The sequence below is a fragment of the Lodderomyces beijingensis genome (genome assembly GCF_963989305.1).
Source record: "Lodderomyces beijingensis strain CBS 14171 genome assembly, chromosome: 5".
Lineage (NCBI taxonomy): Eukaryota > Fungi > Ascomycota > Pichiomycetes > Serinales > Debaryomycetaceae > Lodderomyces > Lodderomyces beijingensis.
Genome location: NC_089974.1, coordinates 1,090,853 through 1,109,923, shown reverse-complemented (window position 1 = coordinate 1,109,923; position 19,071 = coordinate 1,090,853). Strand labels below are relative to the sequence as shown.

The window sequence follows — 19,071 nt, the reverse complement described above, 5'->3', positions numbered from 1 at the left end:
TACGTCATTATCAAGATCATCGTCATCATCATCGTCATTAAGATTAAGATCATCAATATCACCATCACCTTTTCATCAGCACCCCATTCTCTATTCTAAACTAACCTTCAACTCCTCCTCGGTCTTGGGCACAAACTCACTTAAATTATTAATGGGATTCCTCAATTGGAGATGTGACCACGCCCATGCTGGTATTAGTCGCGAGTTCAATTGCGGCGCAACGCTCAATTCTCGATCGTCAAAGTCAAACAACTCAGGCATGGGCTTCATGTCCGGCTGTGAATTGTACAATTGATACTGGGCGGCATTCAACGAATGCGATGACGAGCTTTGATGCATATTCTGGGAAAACAACTTTCTATAATTGGGCAACTGTGTAGCCTGGTTTCTCAACTCGTCAAAATAACCATCACATAATGCCTCAACACAACTAATTCTATCAATGGGACTATATTGAAGTACCTTTATTAAAAATTGAATGCAATCCTGCGACATCTTTTTGAAGATTTTGTTTAATGGAATTGGCTTGATCTGTGGGAATCTATGCTCCATGTAGTTTGGATTCATATTCTTAATCTGTTCCTTGGTCGGCGTGCCCAAGATCTTGATGATTTCAACCAATTGGTCAATACCAGATTCACCAGGGAATAACGGTTGTCCCAATATCAATTCCGCCATCACGCATCCGGCACTCCACACGTCAATCTTTGTCGTATAGTTTGTGGCTCCAAAAATCAACTCGGGGGCACGGTAATATCTCGAGCATATGTAGGAGACATTGGGTTCTTGTGGGTTGAGAATCTTGGCCGATCCAAAGTCGCATAGTTTGAGTTCACCACTCGATGGGTTAATAAGTAAATTCTGCGGTTTTATATCTCGATGACATATACCTTGCGAGTGAATATAATTTAATGCTCTAAACATTTGATAGGTGTAGAGCTTAATCTCTAATGGCGGCATGCTCAATCTTTTCGAAACATAATAGTGACTTGCCTTGTATAATGTTTCAGGAACAAATTCCAATATGAGGTTCAAGTACAATTCATTCTTGTCATTGTTGGTGTAAAAGAAATACTTCAAGTCAGCCACGTTGCGGTGATGCACGAGCTTCATGATTTGCAACTCCCTATTCTTGAATCTCTTGTCCTGAAGAACTCGTTTCATGGCGCATATCTCATTAGCGGGCATAATCTGGGTTTGGAAAACCACTCCAAACGACCCATGGCCCACCATTTGCGACTGCGTATATTGGATTGTTTGCACTTCGCCAGTATGGCCGCTTGTGACATTTTCGGTAACAACTTCTATTTTCGACATGTTAGTATTTTCAATATTTATAGAATATTTATAACTCTATAGGAATACCAATGCAATGCGATGGATATGGATTTCAATTTGGATTTCAATTTGGATTTCAACTATGAGCCAACGTTTTTGGTTCGGTTCTGAACTGGTCCGGGGCAAAATTTCAAAATATGCAAGTAAAAGGGATTTTTTTGTTCTTTTTTTTTTTTTTTTGTTTGTATTTGACAACAGGGACAACTCGAGGATGGATGGAAACAGGGTCTGGGGTCGTTTTTAATACAGTGACAATGACAGCAAAATTAACAAAGTTAGTGACAAAGAAAAGGAGCGACTAATTGATGCAGCAGTGAGGTATTTCGAGGGTTCTGTCGTAACGTCTTGATGGAGTAAATTGTAAAAGAAAAACGTCTCTGACTCTTTGATTGGTTGTTAAAACAAAACACGGGGGGGAACGAGCTCTGGGGTTGCACAGAAAAGTATTCGTTCAAGTGGCGGGGAGAGTTTACTTAGAAATTGTTTAGTCAACCTCTTTCGTCCTCTTCCACTGCCTCTGCTTCTTCTGCTTCTCTGTCTTGGTCTTTTGTCGTCAAATAGTGATGACGACAAGAACGACTATTGATAATTGATCGATTGCTTTTGATCTAATGATTGATCTGATCAAGGAGAAGAGGAACTTGTTGGTTGAGTTTTTTCCGAATTTTTAAAATCCAATTTCTCGCTCACACTTTTTTTTTTTCTCTCCTTTGCAAAGTACCTGACTATCTTCGTAACGAGAGGTGTGTGTGCCTCTTGCGGTGGAGAAAAGCTGCGACCAAACCAGGTAAACCAGGAACGCGTAGAAGCTAAAAGGTTGGTAATTAAAAACAAAAAAAAAAAAAGACTGGAGGAGATGAAACGGGTATTGTTTTCTTCTCTCGATTGGACGTCGATTCCTTGGGCCTTGGATATGGCTTTTGGCTTTGATTCGCTGCTACTGTATTTGTTGTCGTTGTAGTTGCTGTAGTAGTTGTTGTGGTTGTTGTCAGCAGTGGGTAGTGAGTTGGGAGTGTGAGTGTTTTTTTTTCCCCCGTTTCCAATTTGTCAACTTTAAAAAAAAAAAACAACAAAAAAACGAATGATGGTAGTGTCTGGAATGGATTTATTATTGCTCAACCACCACTTTCGGCATCAGTACTGATGTTTGGATCTCGCGTTAATAAATTTCACCCACAAATTATTGCGAATGTGATCACTGCTGCAATCGCTGCTGTCAACACTACTGCAATCACCACCGTTAATTGTACAGTGTCAGTGTGTGTGTGTGTTTCTAGTGGCAAGACCTTGGAAAGATTGCGGGTGGATCTCCACCCCGGAGGTTGATTAGAGAAATCACCCCATGTCTCTCAATGGCAAGTACTGAGCTAGCCCTCTACTTCATTCGCCTAGTTGCTCTTCAACTTATCCAGGATCGCCAACTAGGTTAGACTTAAAGCCGCCTTGCCACCGTTACCACCACTGCCACCACGCGTGATGAAAAAAAGCCTCCCAAAGCACAAGGGCAAATTTCCCCCCCTCCGGCCCCTATCAATAACCTTGTGCAATTCGATAGTTTTGGTTTTGTTCGCCTCTCTGTTTTTGCTGCACGCGCAAAAAGACACCCACAGTGAGTCCAATGATGTAATAAAAGATTCTTTAGGTGTCGTGCACGGGCTTTCAAAGGGCGGTAGCGCCGAGACCGACACACGCGGTGCAGTTTGTGTCGTGTTACCCCGCTTTTTGATTTTTTTTTTTGTTTTCTTCCATTCCTTCACTGTCTAGATTGCCCACCGTGCAGTGCATTGCACCGCACTGCATCGCCCACCAATCGAGCTGCAGCCAAACATCACCACAAATTTAAACTTGGGCTTAGGTTTAAATGGAATAAAGAACAAAATACTTCATGACCAAAAAGGGTCACACTTGCAACTGCCACCGCATCATATTCGTGGCATTGAAACTACCCCCTAAACCCCACCTTTCCTTCAACTCGCCTTATTTGCACACCCCAACAGTTCTGGCAAAATGGAATCGGAGTCGTGGTGGTCTAGAACCATTTCTTTTTTCGACATCCTTTGACAAACACAACGACACCCACATCGAAATCTTATAACCAGCAACGTGATCTCGCTTGGTTTGACGGACCTTTTGCCTGCATTGGTACCCTCTGGACAATTTGGTCCCTGTTTTTGTTTTCCCCTCCTTTGGATCTCCTCGGCATTTCCCGTTGTATCTCGACCCTGAACCCAAACTTGTGCTTCTAAAAATCCATTTTTTTGTTGATCTCTCCGCTAGCATTGCAAAAGTAAGTAGATGTTAGTATAGGGTAGGATATTTGTATACATACCAATCAGTTCACTGAACCTCCTCCCGGATTCGTTTGTAAGTTTCATTTTCAATTTGTTCTTTAATGTAGTCTTGGCGCTTCTTGTTTGGTCAAATGTGCTCGATTTCTGGATTGGGAATGACGAATGCATGCTATCGCCATTATTCGTGTTGGATCCAAAGTTAAAGTCGAAATTGCTACTGCAATTGGGAGGCTTGTGATTTGTGTGGCTCTGTCTATGCAGAGCAGTAGAGCTGGCTCTCTTCATCGTATTGATTCCTCCTCCTGCTGTCGCTTCATTACTACCATGGCTGCCATTGCTACCTGACTTTCTTGCAATAAACTCTGATGATGCAAGTACGTTGTCAGCATCATCATCGTCGTTGTCGTCTTCTTCACCAGCGGCGCCATCATCGTGATCTTTTGTGAAAATGTTCATGAATCTGGAAGCTATAGAAGATGACCTCTTTGATTTAGTTGAATGGCCAACATTATAGCCACCGCCAAGATTGTTGTTGTACCTATTTTGAGACGAATTCTGACTATTATTGATCAAAGTGATCGATGACGATCTTCTATCCCGCTGTGAATGGGATTGAGAGTTTGCATATTGCGAAGAGTGCTGCAGATTTGAAGGATGCATGGCGTTCATACTGGCCGATGTAGACATCATTACCGAGTTATTTCTCGAATTGGGGTGTTGCTGTTGCTGGTGCGGTTGGTGGTGGAGGAAATTGTAATTGTTGTATGAGGACGACTTTGACATCAGAGTCATCATATTCATATTTTGGTTGAACCCGCCACCATTGAATGGGTTTTTAAATGCAATAGAGCTGTTGAAATCGTCATCAACTTCGGTCTTTTCACTGTCGTACCCACCAAAGTTGTGGCATTTATCTGCTTCAGCTTCAGTTTCTGCTTCAGTTTCATTTCCATTTTTGTGGTCTTGATCATGATCATGGCTGTTATCAAATTGATCACTAGTTGCAGTGTTATTGGCATTGTCAAGATATGACAAAGCCTCTGAATTTCTCCTCGACATGCCGGTTATGCCAAGTCCATTGCAAAACTGCGTCTTCAACTGATATGGGTTGACTTGTCCAGCATTATGGCTTACTTGAAGATTACCACCATTGGCACAACTCAAACTATTGACTTTCTTCATGTAGTGGCCAGAATACAGTTGCTTGTGCTGTTCTTTTAAGTCTCTCTTCTCGCGTTGATGTTGCCTTTTCAACTCCTTCATTTCCTCCCTTTTCTCCTTCCTTTCCTCCTTTTTCTCCTTGCGTTGCTTTTGCTCGTCCTTTTGTTGCTGGTGTTGCTGTGGCTCTTCTCCTTGTTCATCCAAATTGCCATTTCTCTTCTTCTTTTTTCTTTTTTTAAGCTTCACATGCTTGTTGGCGTCGTTGTAAATGGGCTTGTCCACAATCAAATCTCTCAACACCGGGGTTGATATGTCATAATTGTGGATATACTGCGGACAATACTTGAAAATCTGGTACTTGGACTCCAACAAGTCGTAGTCTATATTCTTGATGTTCATGTAGGGCATATCATCGTTTTGCAGGTTTTGGTGGTGGTGGTGAAATCGCAAAGGGTTCAGTAGATCTGGTGGATCTAATGAAAGCTTGTTTATACTTCTCGATAAATGCATAGCTGTGGATGTGGATGTGGATGTGGGTGTACCTGTACTTGCAAATGAAAGATGTAAAACTGGGACTGAAGTGGTTGTAGTTGTAGTTGCAGTCGTAGTTGTATAAAATCACTGCTGATTATTTTGACCGACTGACTGACTGGAATATACCCCTACACAGTTTGACGTTAATTATATTATTTTCTTTTCTCAATGAGTTGGTGTGAGATAAAGGGGAAAAAAAAAGCACAAACTGGGTAATATGATGATGATGATGATGATGATGAGACTGATATGGGTAGTACTCGAACTCGGTCGTTCCAAATGCTTATTCAAAGTTCCTGTCGGAATATGCTGGTTAATTTTCAGTTGATCCAGGATTTAAAGAAAAAAAATAATATATGTATATATAGACCCCGGTTATAAAGCAATGTCGTTATTCTCGTTGCTGTTTTTCGTCGCCGGCTTCTTCTTCTCCTTCTTAGTCTTGTTCAGTTCTTGTTTAAGGAAAGTGTTAGTCTTGAATCAACCGGTTGCCAGATTGGAAAAAGGAAATGGGAAAAAAATGAAAATGGTGGTATATATGTAAAAAAAGAAGTTGTGGTTGTAAAAAGGTGGTTTTAATTTTTTTTTTCCCTCTTTGAATATATAACTGATGTGTGGTTGAGGCAAGCGGGACGCAGTGAGTGTGAGAGAGAGAGAAAGAGAGCTCGAGTTGGAGAGTTGGAGAGTTGGAGTCACTGGTGTCTGTGGAGGTATCGGTAGTGGTAATAGTGGGGGTACCAGCGGTGGTAATAGTGGTGGTGGTGGTTGGTGTTTCTCTCTTAAATATTTAAACCAGTGACTACCCAAAGTAGTGCCACTTAAATGCTGTTGTTTGTAAACAACAAAAAATATTTAGAATTAGAGCGAGGGTCGTGCACTTGTGGCACAGATAACTCAAATGGGAGATTTTTTCCGCTACCAACTGGGACATGCGTATGTGATACCCACTACAGACACACAGCGCAACCAGTACCTTAAATCTTACCATGGTGCTAACTACTACCAAGAATATGTATAGATGTATATATGGAGGTAAATGGCACCACTGCGATAAGGAGATGTGAGGTGTCGCAACTGATCATCGCAAGACATCCCGAGCAACAAGAGTTGCAAAGTGTCAGGTAATCCAATTTTGACATCCGTGAAGCATAAATACAACGTCATCGCCAATTGCCTATTGTTGTTTAATATTCGATGTGGAGAGAGAAAGAAAGAGACAAGGAAAGAGAGAGAGACCAAGAGGGACCTTCCTACTCCATCTCTGAGATAGCTATACACTTGACACTCCGCCCGCGTGGCTCGGACTAACCGATTGCTCACAGATACGACGTCTCGCCCTCAAACTCCCCTATCATCATCATCTCCACAACCGTCAACTTCATCATCGTTTCTTGGTCTCAAAAATAACCCCGAAGTTTGCATTTCCTTTTTCTCTTTTTTCTTGCTTTTATCCTACCTAAGCAGCTTTGTAGTAAAGTGCCCCAAATGGTACACAGCCCGTCGATCTCCCTCTTTCTTTCGTTCACTCTGCCCCCGAAGTTTAACCTTTTTTTCTTTTTTTTTGAGTTTCGATAATATTCCCCAATTGTTCAATAAATGAACTACCGCCGGGTAACCATTGAACTAACTGCCTATTATCTTCCCCTTCTCCACCCCTGCCAACCCTATGCTCGGGGCTTTTCTCTCTCTCTCTCTCTCTCTCTCGCGCAAGCACCGCCATAAACCCGCCTCGCTTTCCCTTTTTTTCTTTTTTTTTTTGGTGGTGGTGAATTTCACGCAGCAGCAAATATCCGTGAGTAACCCACCTAGGCAAGTTGCCCACTTCATTCTTTCTTTTTTTATCTTACTGTCCATGCTAACATGCTCTATGACGTATAAAAACACTGGAGAGAATGAAACGTACCAGGGTGCGCCATCACGCCAGGAGCCCCCAGGCACTGCGTATACGGATCCACCTCATCTCCTCCCCCCTCTCCCATCTCGTACTGCACGTTTGGCACATTTTTTTTCTCGTCAAGGGGGTTACGGTTATGAAAAATGGCGTAATTTAGAAGAAGAAAAGACTAAAAACAAGAAGAGATCAACGCACTTAACTCCGAGACTCTATGGTCGAACAAAAACAACAAAAACAATAAAAGCTTGAGATGGGCCGCTCGTCTCGTCTTGTATGTCTCTGCCTCCGCCAATTGGGCAAAGGATCTACAATCCGACTCAAAACACGTCTTGCCCTGCGCGGTAATGTTTCTTGTAACAGTAGACGTGTGCTGTTTAGTTGCCAGTTGCGATACATTGCAAATCAGTCAGTTTTTGTAAATCTCAATTTTCAATTTAGGGACAATCATGTGTGTGTGGGGGGAAAGGGGTGTGTGTGTGTGTAAGTTGCCAGTGTCGTTTTTCAGGGCAGTTGTGTCAGTGTCGCGGGTTGATTGGCGTCACTTGTGGCGACTCCCAATCGGGTCACGTGGCTGCCACATCCACCCCACCTCAAAATTGGCCTCGTATTGTTCCAGGGTTTTGCTGGTGGATATAATGCACAATACACGGATCTACATAACTCACGACATAAGTACACGTATCGATGATGTGCATTTCCGAGGTTGATGCCATCTCGCAGCACTTTTTGTCCTCCAAGTGTCATTTCTCCGCCGCAGCCTTCGTGATTAAGTCGCTATCAATTCATAATGCAACAGTATACTACCTATTGAAGAGCTTCAAGTAAAGGCAGAAAGCCATATGTATACTCCATCTCAAGTTTATCGGATAAACTCAATTTTTTGCAGCAATGCAACACATGCCCGCACCTGCCCTGTCTCACTCCCGCTTATTCTTTCTCATTTTCTCTCTTACCCAATCAGCCATGATTAATTACATCGAGAGTGATTGTATATCTCGGCTGTATTAGCTGCATCTTGTATTATAAGATTTACACTCGTGGCAGAACAAAATTACCGTTTCAACGAATTGAACAACTCTTCACTCGTAATCCTCTTACCGCGGTCATATCGAGTCATCTTCGAAAATAATAGCTGGACTTGTTCATCGTGACAACGAGGTATCAACTCGCCTACTGCCTTGCGTTTGTGTTTCTTCAAATTAAACTTTTTGAAATGATATTCATCCCGCTCCAACTCTTGCCACACCATTTCCTCATCGTCGTCTGGCTCGTAGTGGGGAGTGCCAAAGCTGTTAAAGATACAGCTAAGTAAATGCAAATCACTAATTTGCATCTCATTCCTCATTTCCTCGTCACCATCTTCGTCTTCGTCTTCTTCTCCTCCTTTTTCTTGTTGACCACAGCCGCCACGGAGCAAAACACTTTTGAAATCGGGTGAATACAATATAGTCAAAATTACCCCGAGCGCCCATACATCTATCTCGTATTGGTAATCTGTCATCCCCAACAATAACTCCGGCAGCTTGTATATCCCCGTGCACACATCGATGTATTTCCCCAAAGGTGGTTCATCCAGTGGTGGATTAGTCGTATCATAGCATACGCCGAAATCAGCAATCACCGGTTGGGTAATATCAACATCATCATCATCATCATCATCGCCACCACCGCCATTTGAAGTCAATTTTTTTTTAAACAAGATGTTGCTAGGTTTGATATCTCGATGAATGATTCCATGTCCATGAATATGCCGCAACCCATCACTCATGCTCGTCAAAAAGCCCCGTACGTCATCAGAAGCGATATTGTTCCATATGGTGTAACTGGGCGCCAATAAGGGGTTCTCCAAGTTCAATCTCGTCTTCTTGCGACTATACTTGGCAACGTGCGTCATCAACTGCAGCAAGTTCATATCGTAGTATTGCTCAACCAAGATCATATCATCTATAATCTGGAAGTGGTCAATGTACTCCACAATTGCACGATGCAGCTGTAATTTCTTTATGGCTTCGATTTCTCGATGGATCGAATGCGGCGGGATCTTGAAATCGACATCGACAATCTTGAGACAGACGACCGCGGCGGCGCCCAGATTCACGGGTTTGGCTTTACATATGTCGGAGATGGGACTATTGTATATCAATTGCTTCTCGGTGTATAGCTCATCTAGCTTCACCATTATTCGATTTGACGCTGGTTATGTATTAATGAGGTGGTTTTTTTTTTTGCAACACTTGGAAAATGTTTGATCCACGGACGCGCTTGTTAATATTAATCTCCGCCCCACTCGCTCCATCATCGACAACTCAAGTCACACTTCACAAGATGCACGTGTGTACTGTATGCTTTGGCTCAACAAAAGTTACATCTACACCGCCAAATGTCTAGATCATGTCTATTTATTGCTGTTTGGTCCTATAAACACACAAGGTAATGATCGACCCAGCGTAGCGTAGCCCAATGTGTTTTTTCAAATTTGAAAAGAAAGATTTATACCCGTTTCCTCTTGGACGCGCTTGTGCCATCGTCAAACCCTGCCCTCTTGCCAGCATTACTTCCTCCTCCTCCTACCCCGTTACCGCCAGCACCACCGCCAATACCGCCACCACCGGCGCCAACTTGCCCCAATATATTCATGTCGTTATCATCAACATAAATCTTTCGGTTCGGGTACTTCAAATTTAACCCGTCAAATGCATTTTCGTTGACCTTGGGCAACTCCAAAAAGAAGGGATGCACCAACGTTTGGTCGGCAGTCAACCTGACATCCGGGTCGTACTTCAACAACCCGTACAAAAGCTCCAAGCATTGCTTATTGTCGCCGCCAATCATTTTGTACCACTGCGATAAGCTCGACGAGTAGTTGTTATTGATGGATTGGGTGAAGCTAGCGTACTCGGGGTATTTGTTGATCAGCGGCCAATTGCTCAAATTGGGCGTGCCTAAAATGTCCACGATTTTCTGAAACTGGTTTTTTTGGAACGGCACCAGTTTCTTGTTATTCATGTCGATCTTGGCTTCCTCGCCCTTGAATATTGGCCGAAGCGATAAAAGCTCAGCCAAGATGCAGCCAACGGCCCACAAGTCAATCGCCGGCGTGTAATGTCTTGTCCCCAAGAGCAACTCTGGCGCACGATACCAAATGGTCACCACGACCTTGTCTCCCGTGTACAAGCTTTGCAAAGGGTTGTTGAACTTGCGCGCCAACCCCAAGTCTCCAATCTTGACACACCCATTCGATGTCACCATGATATTAGCTGGTTTCAAATCGCGGTGGAATATCCAGTTCTTGTGTAGATACGTGACTCCGTTTAAAATCTGCCACGTTAACGATTTCACCGTTTGTAAAGGAATAGGCTTGACTTCAGGATGCGAATGGTAATGAATAATCTGGAGCAAGTCGTGTTCGCAAAATTCAAAAATCATGTAAATGCTCTTATTCTCCAAGATGATATCAATCAATTTGGTGATGTTGTTATTGTGCAATTCTCGACATAGTGACATTTCCCGAATGGCACTCTGACTTATACCCGTGTAATGTATAACTTCAGAGCCATTGATGTCGTGATTGGACTTGCCCTTGGATCCTAGATTGAGGTTGCTGTTGATATTGCTTCCAGCATGTTGACTATCACTTTTAAACTTCTTGATCGCATAAAACTGAGGTAACGCCGAAGAGGAAGCAGACGATGATGATGATGATGACACATTGTTGTTGGCAGTTTGGTCCAGTCGATAGTCTTTTGCCGTCGAGACATCGGCTTTCTCGTCAGCTTGGTGATTCGAATTGGCAGCTCCATTCTCGCCATTTTTGCTCGTGGCAGTGCCATGGCTCAGCTCCCCCGCTTTCCCGTCATGACTGATATCCTCTTCTTTCTTATTTGACGTTGTCCGCAATTTGGCCTTGTAGACTTTGCCGTATGTCCCCGCGGCAATGTAGCCGATGATCTGATAAGTTGAAATCACCGACTCTCTCGTTAGATCTTTCCGGTGCTTGAAGGGGCCCAACGTGAGAATGGAGTTCGACGCCATTAATGCAGGTTGTGGGATCGTCGGCATGTGGTTATTTGCAAACGACGATTGATGGCCTAGATGCGACGGTAGTTGTTGATGACTAGATGAACTTTGCGAGAGCAACGGGTTATTTGTCGGTAGGGTCTGAGTTAGAGACAGCTGATAGCTATTATTCGGCTGCGGTAGCTGTTGCTGTTGTTGATGATGATGCTGTTGCTGCTGCTGTTGCTGTTGTTGCTGCTGTGCTTGCTGCTGCGGTAGCTGCAGCTGTTGGTGATGATGCGATGCTTGTTGCATTTGATTGGTACCGGACGAATGCTGAGATTGGTGTTGTTGCGGCTGTGTCGATAAATTCATCGGGATAGTATTATGCTTTCTATAAGATGAGGATGTTCCTCCATAGTTCATGATGATTATGGAGGTGGGGAAATTCTTTTAAAAAAAAAAAAGAAAAACTGTCGGTTCTTTCTATGGGGGGTACACTCGGTCCTAGTGAAATATGCTCAGCAGTTGTTACTGAGATTCCAAATCAATTTTAGGTGTTGACCTCGTCAAATCAGATTCCTGTGGGAATGGGCCATGTCACAACTCTCCAGCTCTGTGATAAAAAGAAAAATTGGAAAAAGAGAGCGCTTTTGTCCAACTTGGGCGAATCTCGTTCTCACACTCTCTTTCTTTTATTTTGCACCCATGAGGAAAACAGAGATAGAGAGAAAGAGAGAGATAGAGAGCACCGTCAACGGTTCTGCCTGATGAGCCAAAGTTAAATAAATGTATACGTTGATGCAAGGTCTATATGATCTTCAAACCCTCGAGTCCATTCAAGGAACTCCCATTGGTGGCCAGCACAGTTTCGGACGCTTGTGAGGTCGCGTCATCTCCAGATTCAACCTCAACAGTTCTTCCAAATTGGTAGTCGGCACTGAGATTAACCAACTCGTTTTGTCGTAATTTTTCAAACTCTTTTTTCAAATTGAGAGTGATCTCGTTCTGTTCCTCAATGATGCTTTTTTTAATCAGGGCCGTTTCGGCCTCCTCCTCAATTTTCCATTCTTCATCCGACATGGAAAACTTGTTCACGTAGTAGAATGTACCAGCTATGCTTTGGTCAATCACAATCTGTCTTCTGCCAACGGCCTTGTCCAACTCCTCCATCGTGACACCGTAGGACCAGTTGAATGCATGGGAAATGTGAGACACGGTACAGCCATAACATCCGTTTTCATGGACAATTTCATCTCTCACTACATTACCATCATCAACATCAATCATCTCTCTTCTCAAGCTCGCCGCTTTGAATCGGTGCTCTTGCTCCTTCAAAAAGGACACAATGTACTCTCCATAAGCGGTGGTGTGCACTTTGGGCCGTATCACCACCAAGTCAGACCTCTCGTACTTTGTTTGAACCACTGGTAAATCCAACGTTTGGAAAAGGTTGATCAGCTTGCGGAAGTCGGTGGCATCAATCAACTGGCAAGCAAAGCCTTGAGATTTCACAAGGTACCTGTTATATTCAGCAAACAAATCGGGCAATGTAATCATTGCCGTGTTGTTTTTCAATCTGAAGCTAGTCAAGTACTCGCTAATGTGCCGGCTTAGCTCCTGGTGATAGAGCTTGGAGTTTTTGCTAATGTTTAGCAAGGGGATGTTCTTTGTACTTGCCTTAGTCTTGTTCTTTTTGACAAGACTCGAGAATGACGACGAGAGTTTCATCAAATCTTGAAACTTAAACATCAACTGCTCCAAATCGTCCAAGGATGAGCTTAAAATGATTTCGTTATTCTTTCGTTGTTGTGCCCCAATTTGCTCTAAAGCCAGAATACCAGCTCCCGTCCTTTTCAAAGTCGGTTTTGGCGGTTCAACTTTGGTGGAGTTTTGATTCACGCCGCCCTTGGCCTTTAACTTTTCCCACTTGATCTCATCTATTACATTGACAACTTCGCGGTAAAACTTTTCTTCTCCGCCTTTGCGAAAACTCACTTTGATGTAAGGGCGGCTGCTGGTGTACTGTTCTGAACCAGACTCGAGCTTCAAGTTGAGGGGGTTGGTCTCGTTCGAGATCTCGGCAAAAGTCCGGCTCATGGCCCCTGTTGAAGACACATTGGTGAGCTTGGCGCCGCACATCTCGCAGAATTTTAATGATCTGTGGTTCTGGAATGTGCAAGTCGGACACTGGCCATTTCGAAGTGGCGTTTGGTGGGTCGCCGCCAGCTCCAACAGCAGGTTCGCTACCGACGGCGACGGCGACGGCGACGGCGACGGCGACGGCGACGGCGACGGCGAGTCTGAGCCAGAGTCAACAAAATTAGATGCTAATCTGGAACCCCGCAGACTAGAAAATTGAGATGTTGCGCTCTCGATTTTGGCATTTTCCAATATACCCTGTAAATAAGCTCTAGCTGGCTTGACCCCACACGCGACGCACTTTGGCAACTCATTTTCATCCAAGTTGAAACTTGTTTCAGTAACATTATTGAATGAGCAAATTTTGCAGACCCATTCCACGTTTTTCTTCACCTGGGCATTCTTGTTGCCGAGACTACTGGTACCCTCTTCTGTCTTTAGATATAGTTTCACCTTGGGAGAAGATCTCAAGAACCCGTCCACAAGTTCTGCTGAAGTCAACTGACTAGCTTCGATCGCAGCACTATTGGTACCCGAGTCAGCATTGTCAAAGTATATGATCCTCTTATTTGTAAGGTATACTCTCCCATCCTGGTGGCCTATGATCTTTTGCTTGCCCTGATAAATGCCCACGTTATCTCTAATATACAAATTATGTTCGTCCTCGGCTAAAATGGGCCTGCTGCTTCTGTTTATCTTTACAGGCTGCCATAGCTTCAACCAAGACATTTGATGACGAAATAAACCGGAATCAATATCAAGATAAAGACCTCAAGCGCGGTTGTCACTGCCAAATTTGGTGTTTTTGGAGGAGGTGGTGGTGCCGCTAGGGCTTTTGATTTGGATTTTTTGGTTGGTCGGATTATTTTGGCCCGTTGAAGCAACTGCTGAGTCGCCTTATCTGCTGCTTTGAGCTGGTTCTTGAGGTTTAGTACCAGGATAAATGCTGCAGTCAAATTGTTTATCAATCGAACTCGTGATGAAATTGATTTCTTCGATCTCAGCATATTGTTAAAAAAAAAAATAAAAATAAAAACCAAAAAACCAAATCCACTTACACTTGAATACACTTCCCAGAGCAAAAAGTAGATCCCAGCTTTCTTAACATCAAGAGGAGAACAGGAAGTTGTTGTGACCTCTTGCCCTTTGTATATATGTATATTTTATCAGAGAGTGGCAAAGCAGGAAGTTGTATATGTACAGATTTATCAGGTGTTTTAAGCTTTTGAACACGCAAAGGGTGCTCCTTATCAACTCATCAACTTGACGACTACGGAATAAGTTTCAAACTTTTGAGTATAACTTCGTATTACAGACACATATACATACAAACATCCATAAGCACTCGATACTCAATCACTCCTACATACAGACGCAGAGACGGGACGGAGAGAGAACAGATTCACTCGTCCAGGATTAGCCGAAAGCTATTAATTGTTTATCTTGGTACCTGTCAGCTCCATTGGTCTTGGTGCAAAACTCCTGGTGATAAGCACTGCAGAAGGGGAAGAGAAAGAGAAAGAGAGAGAGAGAACCCACTCGTTTTGATATTCATTCACACCGTTTTTAATCAATGGCGTTCCTTTTCAAAAGAAATCCGAAAACTCCCGGCGAGCTAGTAAGAGCATTGAATGACCAATTGGCCAAGTTGGATTATAAAGACGCAACCCATGACCCTTCTAGTTTCAGAAAATACCAAGAAGAAGCGGCTAGACACTTGAAGCACGTCAAGGTGTCCATTTACGGCGACGACGAGATGGAGATCCAGCCGGATCAGGTGCAGCATATACTACACGAGTTGTTACTGACGAATACGTTGTTCCTCTTGACGGTCAATCTAGCCAAGTTGGACTTTGACTCGCGGAAAGATGTGGCAAAGATATATCTGGTCCTATTGCGACGGAATGGCAGCGGGAGCTTGAAAATCATATCGAATTTCCCACCACCCGTGGTTGATTATTTACTTTACAGCCAGCCCAACATTTTGACTTGCCTTATACGTGGGCCCGAGAATCCAGAAATCGGATTGACCGCGGGCCAGATTCTTCGAGATTGCATCAAGTTTGAGACCATCAACAAATTTGTTCTATACAGCCCCGAGTTCTGGAACTATTTCAAGTATGTGCAAAACCCCACGTTTGAAATCGCGTGCGACGCCATGCTGACCTTGAATGATGTTTTAACCGCGCACAAGAAATTGGTTGCAGAATTCTTAGCCAACAATTACGAAGTCTTTATGACGAATATAAATAACCTAATAAAGTCCAACAACTACGTGACCAAGCGACAGAGTGTGAAGCTATTGAATGATTTGGTATCGGACAAGGCAAACTCGCTATTCTTGAACAAGTACTTTTCAGACACGAAAAACCTCAAGTATACCATGACGCTATTAACCGAGAAGCTGAAAAATTTGCAATTGGAAGGTTTCCATCTACTCAAGTTCTTCATTGCAAACCCCAAGCGGACCCAGAAAGTGAATGATACTTTGATCAAAAACAAGAGCAACTTTTTGGAGTTTTTCAAAACGTTTGACACGGCGAGCTTTCACGATTCCAACCTCAACGAGGAAAGAGATTACATTGTCAAGGAAATTGAAAATCTTCCCGACAAGGCAACTTGCTAGTAAAAAAAAAAGAAGAAGAAAACAAGCAAACAAAATTTATAATCTATTCTTTTCTATGTTGAAGAAAATGTAAAGTGAAAAGAAAAAAAAAATCTATTTCATGCATCGGCCATAATTCACTGAGCAACTCTAGACCAATCCTTGTACTCCTCCTCTCCATACTGAATCTTCCTTATCCACTCTGCAATTTGCGCCGTCAACTCACCAGAGTTACCGAGCGCTACTGGCACATCAATGTCCTCACCTTTATAGCCAATATTCTTGATTGGCGAGACAACAGCAGCAGTACCGGCACCAAAAGCCTCAACCAAGTTTCCCTTCTCGGCAGCCTCTTTGACTTCGTGAATTGTAAATTTCCGTTCACTCACGATCCATTCGTCAGCGGGCAATCTTTGCCTAGTCAACTCCAAGATGGAGTCTCTAGTGACACCTTCCAAGATTGTGCCATCTAATGGAGCAGTGACCAACTCCTTCTTTCCCGTCTTGGGATCCTTAATGACAAAAAAGACATTCATGGTTCCCACTTCCGTAATATACCCCTCATCGCCAAACAACCAGAGGTTTTGGTGGAATCCCCTCTCGGCTGCTTTCAATTGAGGCAACACGCACGGTGCGTAGTTGGCGCCCAACTTTTTATCTCCAACGCCCCCAGGCCATGCTCTCACGGCGTAATCGGTGGCTTCTAAGCTAACAGGCTTGAACCCGCTCGAATAATAAGGGCCAACGGGGGATGCAATGACGTATAATAAGGCTTTATCTGGTGTGCTGACGCCCAAAGATGCAGATGTTCCAATCATGGTTGGTCGAATGTACAAGGAATAGCCTTTTCCCTCGGGAATGAAATCTTGATCCAATATTAACAACTGGTCAATCAATTTCTGCAATTCTTCCCCTTTGAACTTTGGCAACGCGATTCTTTCCGCGGATTTGTTCATTCGAATCATGTTCTTGTCGCCTCTGAACGTTCTGATTTGCCCCTGTGCGTCCTTGTAGGCCTTCATTCCTTCGAACAACTCAAAGGCATAGTGGAAAACAATCGTCGATGGGTCCAACGACAAGTTGTGATAGGGTGAGATTTTTGGTGCGCCCCACCCTGTAGCTTGGTCCCACTCGATTTCCAACATGTGGTCGGTGAATGTCTTTCCAAAAACGAGCTCATCTTTGGGAATCTTGGCCTTGGGGGAACTTGTCTTTTCAATGACCAATTTCGAAGCTTCTAATGGAGACGCGGCGGTGGAGCTGAGACGTATGTGAGGAGTCAATAGCGCTCTTCGGGTCGCTTGGGACAAATGCCGGCTTAAGAACAGCATTACTTGGCAATCGTTGTTCAGTAGTTAGGGCCTGAAACTGGGTCCCCTTTTTTTCGTTATATATCTATGTATACCAATGAGTCAGTGTGGCTAGATGTTATCTACAAAATCTGAAAAATTAATATACTGACATGGACGCTGCCAAAAAAAAAACATAGAGAGAGACAAATCGCAGGCTGGCCGTTAGCGGGAATCCAAATTCCAGCACAGCATTGTCAACCTCTTGGAGCTAGCAACACACCAGTGCCGTCATCCGTCCATTCATGTCTGCATATATACATCGATTGAAAGACCTGGTTGAAAAAGGGGCGGTGACGGTCCTGCTACGACTACTGTAAAACCTAACCCCTTATAGGTCACCTCTCTGCTGCTCCCCTTCTCCTTTCCACGGCAGCTCACTCTTTCTCTTGATCAAACCAAACTACATTCAGCTCTGACCTTGAACAGTACATCCACGTCAAGTTTTTCTTCTTTCTTTTTTTTTTGTTTTTTTTTGCCTGCTGAATGTTCAGTTCAACATGGTGGTGGTGGATTTTTTTCAGTTTCAGTATATATTACAATTGTTCCAAGACTGCGTGAAAAACCAAACCCAACGCTAAGCGATACAAATTGCAAAAAAAGAAGGCAAGAGCAGCTTGTATACATTTTCCAAGCGGGCCCCTCCCTTGCACCACCACCACCAGATTATCAAGTCAATACAGAAAAACCAAAAAAAAAAAAACAGCAAAACAAGAGAGGGACAAATTTTACCAATTATCGATCACTCATCAAAACCACCTCCCGTTTCTACAAAAGATGTCCGAAGTATGTATACTACGCATAAACTCGACTCCGCTGGCTGTGTGTTTTTTTTTTCGTCTTCTTAAGAAAACAAAAGCAAAGCATCAAAGTGAAGTCCTCAACTAACAGGCTTCAAAAACCATTTTAGGTCAAAAGAACCATAAGGATAAAAACTGAACAGCACATTTTGAAGGATGTTCCTCCGGTTGAGAACTTCCCCATGAGGAAGTGGACCATTTCGATAACAATGCTTGATGCTCAGGGTAAGGAAATACCGGCCAAGATCTTGGGCAAAGTGACCTACCATTTGCATCCCACGTTCCCCAACCCCGTGAGACAGTTGAAACTGCCTCCGTTCACTGTTGAAGAGCAAGGGTGGGGAGAGTTCGACATCCCCATCACGGTGAATCTTCTTGGCATCAGCGGGAAGCCAGGTGAGAGAAAGTTTACTCACGACTTGAATTTTTTAAAAGAGACCTACTTCACCGACCATGTGTTGAACATCCCAGTTGGGCCAAATAAGAACCCGCAATTGAACAAAATACTTCTCGAAAGTGGCAACTTGCCCTTTGAAGAAAGCGGGAACGCCGCAGCAGGAGGCGCAGGAGGAGCTGGAGCTGGAGCTGGAGCTGGAGCTGGAGCTGGAGCTGGAGGGGTCAAGAGAAAATTAGATTCAAATCACGCACCAAGTCAACCTGACAAGGCTAAGAAATCCAAAGGTGCAATAAAGGGCAATATCGACTTGGAAAAATTGTCAAATGGCCTCACCAAGTTATCCGAGGACGATCTCATTGTGGTTGTGCAGATGGTTACGGACAACAGAACTTCGGACATGAATATTAAAAATGATCCAGACGCCGGGGAATTCACAATGGACCTCTACACTCTTCCCGACTCATTGTTGAAGTCCCTTTGGGACTACGTTAAAAAGAATACTGGAGAGGCCTGAAAAAAGAAGAACGAATGAAAGAATGAAAGAATGAAAGATAAAAAATCAAA

General features: G+C 43.5%; 7 protein-coding genes across 7 annotated transcripts; 2 read left to right on the top strand and 5 right to left on the bottom strand. All coding sequences in view use genetic code 12, as the record gives it.

The window, feature by feature from the left end:
* Window positions 1-90: 90 nt before the first annotated feature.
* LODBEIA_P43640 (uncharacterized protein) lies at window positions 91-5,300 on the bottom strand (the record flags this gene model as incomplete). The annotated part of the gene is made up of 2 exons (XM_066974577.1): window positions 91-1,304; window positions 3,668-5,300. 2 exons carry the CDS (start codon window positions 5,298-5,300, stop codon window positions 91-93), a joined length of 2,847 nt encoding a protein of 948 aa, XP_066831302.1.
* A 2,969-nt stretch (window positions 5,301-8,269) lies between these two features.
* LODBEIA_P43630 (uncharacterized protein) lies at window positions 8,270-9,397 on the bottom strand (the record flags this gene model as incomplete). The annotated part of the gene is made up of 1 exon (XM_066974576.1): window positions 8,270-9,397. One exon carries the CDS (start codon window positions 9,395-9,397, stop codon window positions 8,270-8,272), a length of 1,128 nt encoding a protein of 375 aa, XP_066831301.1.
* A 311-nt stretch (window positions 9,398-9,708) lies between these two features.
* LODBEIA_P43620 (uncharacterized protein) lies at window positions 9,709-11,589 on the bottom strand (the record flags this gene model as incomplete). The annotated part of the gene is made up of 1 exon (XM_066974575.1): window positions 9,709-11,589. One exon carries the CDS (start codon window positions 11,587-11,589, stop codon window positions 9,709-9,711), a length of 1,881 nt encoding a protein of 626 aa, XP_066831300.1.
* A 435-nt stretch (window positions 11,590-12,024) lies between these two features.
* LODBEIA_P43610 (uncharacterized protein) lies at window positions 12,025-14,085 on the bottom strand (the record flags this gene model as incomplete). The annotated part of the gene is made up of 1 exon (XM_066974574.1): window positions 12,025-14,085. The coding sequence occupies one exon, from the start codon at window positions 14,083-14,085 to the stop codon at window positions 12,025-12,027; it is 2,061 nt and encodes a 686-aa protein (XP_066831299.1).
* An 844-nt stretch (window positions 14,086-14,929) lies between these two features.
* On the top strand, window positions 14,930-15,982 carry LODBEIA_P43600 (uncharacterized protein; the record flags this gene model as incomplete). Its single annotated transcript, XM_066974573.1, has 1 exon — window positions 14,930-15,982. The coding sequence occupies one exon, from the start codon at window positions 14,930-14,932 to the stop codon at window positions 15,980-15,982; it is 1,053 nt and encodes a 350-aa protein (XP_066831298.1).
* A 116-nt stretch (window positions 15,983-16,098) lies between these two features.
* Window positions 16,099-17,292, bottom strand: LODBEIA_P43590 (uncharacterized protein; the record flags this gene model as incomplete). The annotated part of the gene is made up of 1 exon (XM_066974571.1): window positions 16,099-17,292. The coding sequence occupies one exon, from the start codon at window positions 17,290-17,292 to the stop codon at window positions 16,099-16,101; it is 1,194 nt and encodes a 397-aa protein (XP_066831297.1).
* A 795-nt stretch (window positions 17,293-18,087) lies between these two features.
* Window positions 18,088-19,021, top strand: LODBEIA_P43580 (uncharacterized protein; the record flags this gene model as incomplete). The annotated part of the gene is made up of 2 exons (XM_066974570.1): window positions 18,088-18,096; window positions 18,221-19,021. 2 exons carry the CDS (start codon window positions 18,088-18,090, stop codon window positions 19,019-19,021), a joined length of 810 nt encoding a protein of 269 aa, XP_066831296.1.
* Window positions 19,022-19,071: the final 50 nt, after the last annotated feature.